At 44.0% G+C, this 8,726-nt stretch overlaps 1 protein-coding gene across 1 annotated transcript; it reads right to left on the bottom strand.

The window, feature by feature from the left end:
* Window positions 1–4,078: 4,078 nt before the first annotated feature.
* Window positions 4,079–5,827, bottom strand: LOC137725651 (uncharacterized). Its single transcript, XM_068464413.1, has one exon. The coding sequence runs from the start codon at window positions 5,825–5,827 to the stop codon at window positions 4,079–4,081; it is 1,749 nt and encodes a 582-aa protein (XP_068320514.1).
* Window positions 5,828–8,726: the final 2,899 nt, after the last annotated feature.

The raw sequence follows: 8,726 nt of genomic DNA, 5'->3' as shown, positions 1-8,726 counted from the left end.
AAAAACTCTACAAACGACATTGTTGAAATTGACGTGAAATTGAACTCTTGTTCTACTTGGACAACAATCTTTAGGCAACTGTTTTCTGATACCTTCTAAGAATGTCTTCACCGACGAGAAGCTTCCATTGGGTACGTGAAAGCTTTGAGTTTAATCAAAGTGGCTAGAATAATGTGCTTTACCTTTTTAACTCAAATTCGAATCACTATTATGATACTTTAATTGAATGTAATGTAGACATCATAACCTATCATTTGTTGTCAATGGGTTCTTTAGTTTAATGAGTACATTATGGGTGATTATTCCAATTGCATCACATCTTGAATCACATTGATTTCGGTGAGAGTATGTCCATTTCAATTAATTAAAGTGAAGCTCTGTTGGATTTAAGTGTGGAACAACTTAAATGAAACAAAGAAGCTGATGAAATGAGCACTAAATTACATGAGATGGGCCTCAACTGCCTCCAACTTGTTTTGTGGCTCATCTCTAGTGAATGTCAAATATTAATTAGAAACTACAGATTGGGATATGTAATGTATTAGTCCCTTCCATTCACATCTCTCAAATAAGCTTATTTGAGGGATCCTATTGTCACGGGATGACTCTTTAAGCCTTCCGCCCGTGCGGCACTTAGACTTGAGAACCTCGATGAACAAGCTAAGTAAGCCTTTGAAGCCTCGCTTCCCCGGATTGAATCACAAAGAAAGCTAAGATAGCTTGGAGAATGCTAAGATCACTTAGAAGATGGGAGAAAGGAAGCTTTGTATTGAATCTTAGGAGAACTTTACAATTGCTTACAATTCTTGGATGCTTTGGCCAAATGGCCTTGCCTCCTATTTATAGGCCTAAGTAACCTCCTCAATGGAGGGTTCTAGAATTCCCTACTTACATCCAAAAATATCTAGAATAGTTCTAGATACAACTTGCCTAATCTAGATTGTTCTAGGTGAGGCTTGAATTTGTACACTTGTGTGGATTGTTCCGGAATGCCCTAGATTATCTTGAACGCTCCGCCATGTTCTTGATTTTTTCCGGGATGTTCCGGAAGCTTCTATGAAGACAAGGCTTTATGGGCTTAGATATATGATGTCTTGGGCGTTTTCTTTGTTTGTAACATATGGCCCGTGACATCCTCCCCCACTTAAGCCGTCGACGTCCTCGTCGACTCTTGCCTCTCGAATGTATTAATCAGGTCCTTATATTGCCATAAGGACGTCTCCTTCTCCCATGTTGCTTCGGAGTATGGTAGCCCTTTCCATTTGACAAAGTACTCCACATGCTTTGGTTGTCTTGGTCGCACCACGACACGCTTGGCTTTGATGCTCTCCACTTCTTTGTCAAATGCCTCCGTCATCAAAGGGGGTGCTCGATGAGACTCACCTCGGCTTGGTTCCTCATTGTCTGCATGATAAGGCTTCAAGTTGCTCACATGGAACACCGGGTGAAACTTGAGACGGGGTGGGAGTTCCACGACATAAGCGGCTTTGCCAACCTTCTTGATGATAGGGAATGGCCCCTCATATTTCCGCAACAAGCTCTTGTGTAAGCCACGAGTACTCTTGTGTTGAGACGCATTAAGCTTCACAAAGACTTGGTCGCCGGTTTGGAACTCCACATTCCTTCGCTTACGATCCGCCCATTTCTTCATCTTCTTTGAAGCATTCTCCAAATGAGCTCGAGCAAGTTCGTGGGCTAATTGCCACTCCTTCGCGGTTTTGAAAGCGGCTGGACTATTCCCCGTGTAGCCAGTCACGACCGTGTTCGGGGTCAAGGGTTGTTGCCCTATAGCCAACTCGAACGGACTTTTCCCCGTCGACTCTGAACGTTGCAAGTTATAAGAGAATTGGGCAACATCAAGTAACCTAGCCCAATCTCGTTGATTGGCACTAACATAGTGCCGCAAATAAGTCTCTAACAATGCATTAACCCGCTCCGTTTGTCCATCAGTTTGGGGATGAAAAGCGGTGGAAAAGTCTACTTTTGAGCCAAGTAGCTTGAAGAGCTCCTTCCAAAATCTACCCGTGAAGCGGGCATCTAGATCACTGACTATGCTCCTCGGAACACCCCAATACTTCACCACATGCTTTAGAAACAAGCGTGCAGCTACTTCGGCTGTGCACTCCACCGGTGCGGGTATGAAAGTGGCATACTTGGTGAATCTATCGACCACGACGAAGATAGATCCACATCCATCAGACTTGGGCAGATGTGTGATGAAATCCATGGTTAAACACTCCCATGGTCTTGATGGGGTGGGAAGCGGTTCCAACAGTCCTCCCGGTTGCCTTTGTTCCACTTTGTCTTGTTGGCACACAAGACAAGTCTTCACGTATGAATCTACATCATCCCGCATTTGGGGCCAATAATAAGCATCACTCACCAAGGCCAACGTGCGGTGAGTGCCAGGATGTCCTGCCCACATTGAGTCATGGCACTCCTTCAGGATTTCTTTCCTTAAGCTTCCCCACTTTGGGACGTAGATCCGCTTGCCCTTGGTGTATAGCAAGTCGTCCTCAAGCCAAAACCTTCTTGTCTTCCCATCCTTGACAAACTCCACAATGTTCTTGGCTTGGACGTCATGTGATAAACCTTCTCGGACACGGCCCAAGAGATGGCTTTGCGGCTTGAGTACCGTAGCCATTAACTATACTCGTCTACTTAGAGCATCTGCCACCACGTTCTTCTTTCCTTGCTTGTACTCTAGCTTGTAATCAAACTCCGCCAAGAACTCTTGCCACCTTGCTTGCTTTGGTGTGAGCTTTTGTTGGGTTTGAAAGTAGCTAGTGGCAACGTTGTCCGTCTTGATGATGAAGGGAGTACCAAGCAAGTAATGCCTCCAAACTCTAAGGCAATGGACGATGGCGGTCATCTCCTTTTCATGGGTCGTGTACCTCTTCTCGGCATTGTTTAGCTTGCGACTTTCATAGGCTATCGGATGTCCCTCTTGCATCAACACTCCTCCTATGGCAAAGTCGGAAGCATCAGTGTGCAACTCGAAGGGCTTACTAAGGTCGGGCAACCTTAGTACAGGCTCCTCCATTAGGGCCTTCTTCAACCTCTCAAAGGCCTCTTGACACCGGTCCGTCCATTCCTATGCCTTGTTCTTCCTAAGAAGGTCGGTTAAGGGTGCCGCTATGGCTGAATACCCTTTTATGAATCTCCGATAGTAGTTGGCTAGCCCCAGAAAAGATCGAAATGTTGGTACCTTGGTCGGCGGTTCCCACTCTTGAATGGTCTTGATCTTGCCCTTTTCCATCATAAGTTTCCCCTCCTTTATCTTGTGGCCAAGAAATTCTACTTCTTTTGTGGCAAAGGAGCATTTCTCCTTCTTGACATAGAGTTCATGCTCCCGAAAGGTCTTGAACACTATGCGTAAGTGCTTGACGTGCTCCTCCAATGTCTTGCTATAGATAACGATATCATCAATGTAAACCACGACAAACTTGTCAAGATAAGGATGGAATACCTTGTTCATCAATGTGCAGAATGTTGCAGGGGCATTGGTCAGACCAAATGGCATGACTTTATACTCGAGCGATCCATATCTGGTCACCATCGCCGTCTTCGATTCGTCTCCAGGGGCTATCCTCACTTGGTAGTATCCGGATCGAAGATCTAACTTTGTGAAGTACCTTGCTTCACCAAGTTGATCGAATAAGTCGGCGATCAACGGAAGTGGGTACTTGTTCTTGATGGTAATCTTGTTCAATGCTCTATAGTCGATGCACAACCTTAGGCTACCTTCTTTCTTGCGTTGGAACAAGACGGGTGCACCATATGGGGACTTGGAGGGTTGGATGTAGCCAGCATCAAGTAGCTCGTTGAGTTGCTTCCTCAATTCCTCCAACTCGGGTGGCGACATCCTATAAGGTGATTTGGAGGGAGGCTTAGCACCAGGCTCCAACTCAATCGCATGGTCGACCTCTCTCCTTGGTGGCAACTTCTTTGGCAGTTCCTTAGGCATCACGTCCGCAAACTCCATAAGGACTGCTTCCACTTGTTTCGGCAAAGGCCCGTACTTCTCATCCCCTTCATTCAACATTAGGGTTGCAAGAAATGTGGCCTCGCCTTTCTTCTAGGACTTGGCAAATTGCATTGCCGACAAGTGCTGGGTACACTTCTTGGCTTGCCTCTCCAATGGCACCAGGCAAGGTTGTCTTCCGTTGTCCAAGATACATAAAATATTGTAGAAGGGAATGGGAAAGGCTCGTACCTTGTCCATGAACTCTAACCCAATGACTACGCCATAGTCGTCCATCTTGACTATGGTGAAGTCGATCTTTCCCTTCCATGCGCCAATGTCTACTTGTACATTGCGCGCAATTCCGACAATGGGGGTGGCAGCAGAATTTACCGTCTTCACGCTACCGGGCTCCTTTGTGACTCGGAGGCCAAGCCTTGTGGCTTCCTCCGACGTCATGAAGTTGTGGGTTGCTCTCGTGTCCACCAACACACGCGTTGTCTTGTCACCAGTCTTGACGTCGACGAACAATGATCCTCCCTCAACTTGAGCCTTAGGTTGTGGGAGGGTTGTTTGGATGGCATTCAGCAGACGGATGCATCCCATCCTTGCATCGTTACTCTCCTCGGCCTTGTCCTCCTTGAAAGCTATGGCCTTAAGGGCGTTCTTTTGTGGGCAATCTCGCATCATGTGAGGGCCGTTGCATAAGTAACAAGTGGGTTGCCAAGACTTACCCTTGCCTTTGTCATGCTTATCGGCTTTCTTCTCCTTCGGTTTGCTTGTCTCAGCCCCTTTGCTTGTCTCAGCCTTATCCTTCGGCTTATGTGCTCCCCCACTTTTCTCATGGTTACCCCTCTTCCCCGTGGACTTGGAATCACCTTGGTGGCTTGATCTAAACTCAATCAAGGATTCGGCGGCGGCAATGGCATCAGACAATGTTTGCACGTGTCTCCTTTGTAGTTCGAGTTTTGCCCAATTTTGCAGTCCACTCATGAAGTACATGAGCTTGTCTTCCTCTAACATGTTGGGCACCTCGAATAACAAACTCACGAAGGTGTTGACATAGTCTTTGACGCTCCCCGTTTGCTTGAGCCACCTTAGTTTCTCCTTGGCTTCGTACTTGGCATTTTGGGGATAGAAGTGCAACATAAGATCTTTCTTAAATTCATCCCAAGTGGTGAGGGAGAACGTACCTTGTTCAATCTCCATGCTCCGGCGACGCCACCACATAAGGGCATTGTCAGCTAAGAACATGGTTGCCGTTGCGATTTTGTACTCGTCATCTTCAAGCTTCAGGTACTTGAAGTATCGCTCCACGTTCCACACGAATGTGTCGAGCTCCTTTGCTTCCCTTTTCCCATTATAGGATTTGGGCTTAAAGGAGTCGATTATCTTGGAGTCCAACGCCTTGATTTCCCTCGGCCCTTGCACGAATTGCTTCACAACTGCTTCTTTACAAAACGCCACATCTCCCTTAAGTTCTCTTGTGTCTTTTATCTCCTCTTGAAGCGCCACAAACCTTGCCTCTATGTTGTCAAGGTGAACCTGGACTTCCCTCCGCATCTTGTCTGCCATGGTGTTGAGGGCGCCAATGAGCTCATCTCGTAGCCCTTCCACCAAGCCACGCAGTTCATCCTTACCATCGTCCACCATGGTTTGGATTTCCTCCTTGTCGACAACGTCCTCATCAAGTCGAGTATCGAACTCGAGTATGGTTCGTTCCACCTTCTCGAGTCGCTCCTCCATGGTCTCCATCGATGCTTGCAAGTCCTTTAACTTTGGCTTGCTCTTGGCAACATCTTGGACCTCGGCAGTACGCTCCCTTAGGTCGGAGACTCCGGACACCATCTCTCCACTTGCCATATCCTACTTTCCTTCAAGTGATTCACGAGCTTGGCTCTGATACCAGCTGTCACGGGATGACTCTTTAAGCCTTCCGCCCGTGCGGCACTTAGACTTGAGAACCTCGATGAACAAGCTAAGTAAGCCTTTGAAGCCTCGCTTCCCCGGATTGAATCACAAAGAAAGCTAAGATAGCTTGGAGAATGCTAAGATCACTTAGAAGATGGGAGAAAGGAAGCTTTGTATTGAATCTTAGGAGAACTTTACAATTGCTTACAATTCTTGGATGCTTTGGCCAAATGGCCTTGCCTCCTATTTATAGGCCTAAGTAACCTCCTCAATGGAGGGTTCTAGAATTCCCTACTTACATCCAAAAATATCTAGAATAGTTCTAGATACAACTTGCCTAATCTAGATTGTTCTAGGTGAGGCTTGAATTTGTACACTTGTGTGGATTGTTCCGGAATGCCCTAGATTATCTTGAACGCTCCGCCATGTTCTTGATTTTTTCTGGGATGTTCCGGAAGCTTCTATGAAGACAAGGCTTTATGGGCTTAGATATATGATGTCTTGGGCGTTTTCTTTGTTTGTAACATATGGCCCGTGACACTATATAGGGTCCATTTAAGGCCGACCATGAGGGTCCTTGTAAGTGTAACGGACTCAGAGGCTGCGCATTGTCCAAAGAATCTTAAGTTTGATCTTTCTTATGAAAGGATTCGGTAGCTAAGATCCCTACGATATCTTTCTGTATGGATTCCTTGCCTTTGAATCAAAGTCTATGTCTGATAGGGCCCGGGGTTTAGGTCACTTCGACTTCCCCTTTTTTTTAGAAAGGACGAGGCCTTACTTATTCTGTTCAAGGGGATAAAAGACAATGAAAGGGATTTGGGGGCGTTGCCGAAGTAGGCGCCTGCTTAGGGCCCCTACTTTGGGGGGGGGAGGGGGTTCCCAATTTTTTAACATATATATATATTTACAATTCGAATTTAATAAAACTATCATAAAATAACATCATAGGCAATAATATAATTTTACACAAAGAAAATTTTTACATGTATCAATCTTGAAAGACTTTTGAAACATGGTGAGCATTCTAATATTCATGGGAAAAACTTATTGCTAGAGCTAAGAAAAATTAGACAAATGGATGTTTGTTTTCTGAATGCATGGTTTGCTTATAGAAATTTGTTAACTACACCAGTTACAGTTGCCTCTACATAAAGAAGTTTTACAGAATTAAAGTTGATCAAATATATCTTTGATTAGCTATGTCACAATAAAGACTAAATGGGCTAGCTATTTTGTCCATTGAAAAATAATTATTGAAAAAATAGATTATGTAAACTTAATTAGTATATTTGTGTATTTGTGACTAAAAACACGAGACGTGTAATTAGGGGTGGGCAAACAGGTTCAGGACCTGTAGGTCGGGGTGGGTACTTGCGATTCGGCGCAGGTTCAGGGCGGGTACGAATTTATCAAAGAAGAAATAGGGTGGGGCGAATGTAATTACAGGGCGGGGCAGATCTAACACTTAGAAAGCATGGGACTGGATCGGCACGTATCTAATATGAAATGAACGGATTGGATTAAAGGATTGAATTTGTAATGAATGGATTGGATCAAGGGATTGAATTTGTTTCTCACTAGGTGGAGTCCGCTCACTATCTCGATTCGACCTTTTTTTCCCCCCAGTCATTTCCAGAGTCCTGAGTTTCCTCCTCCTATACACCACAAAGCCTGCCATCATCACCGATTCACCATCATCTTCTCTTGACTCCCAATCGCAAGTTGGCACCACCACTTCCCCATCGCCGCGTCGAGAACACCACCATCATCCTACAAAAATTTAGTTAATTTCTGAAATAGGGTTTTCTATTTATGTGAGTTTCTGATTTAGGGATTTATGTTTTTGAATTTGGATTTGTGAAAATTGCTTTCTATCGTGAATACTTATGTTGATAGAATGTTGTTTTAAGAATCAGTTCGAGATTGCTTTTGGAAAGATGAATCTGTTCTGGGTTCTCAATTTCTGGGTTCCGGAATCTGGTATGTTCTGGGTTCTTAACTTCTTATGTTTTAGAATTTGGGTTATCAATTTGAATTTGGACTATATATATATATATATATATTTGTAAATTAGCAGTATTAGTATATGTATTTGTACACTAGTTTAGCAGTTCTGCAACTTTTGTTGGCATGTGTTCATAATGCTAGCTCTAAACATCCAAACATATTAGCCCAGAAATTACTTGTCTTCTCATAATACTTTTATTTTCTATGTTACTTCTGCTCGTAGAGGATTTGCTCCAAATGTTAAAGCTTGGCTTAAATTGGTGATTGCTTCTCAGCTTATTTGGATTTGAATAAGCTAGGACTCTGAGTGTGCAGCATTCTTACGGACAAAAATAATCTGATACTGTAGCTGAATGCTCATACACCAATCCAAATTCCAAAAAAAAAAAGAAAAGAAAGGGGAATTGGACCCATGGACCCATATGGAATCGGCCCGTTTCAAATAGACTGGATTAGGTCCGATTCCTGTATTAAAATTTGTTGTACCCGTTTCGGCCTAGCCCGTTTCTTTTAAACCCAAGTCCGATCTGGTCCCTTCAAAATTAGGCCAGGCCCGGCCCAACTCGTGCCTAGCTCTATGTATAATATTTAAGTAATGTTTGAATATCTTTCTTCTTTTGATAGTAACTTTCAAAGATACTTGATGTAGAAATATATATATATATATATATATATTTTTTTTTTTTATTTTTTATTTTTGGTGATTTTTTTATTTTTTTTATTTTATACATATCAATGTACAAAGAGGCGAAAGTCAAATAACTCTAGGGCTCCACTTTGAAGGCTCACTAAGGGCCCCCAAATTCTTAGGGGCGGCCCTGGGTCCATTCTACATTGTATT

The sequence above is a fragment of the Pyrus communis genome, chromosome 1 (genome assembly GCF_963583255.1).
Source record: "Pyrus communis chromosome 1, drPyrComm1.1, whole genome shotgun sequence".
In the NCBI taxonomy this organism is placed as follows: Eukaryota; Viridiplantae; Streptophyta; class Magnoliopsida; order Rosales; family Rosaceae; genus Pyrus; species Pyrus communis.
The sequence above is the reverse complement of the archived record's forward strand: the minus strand, read 5'-3'. Positions and strand labels throughout refer to the sequence as shown.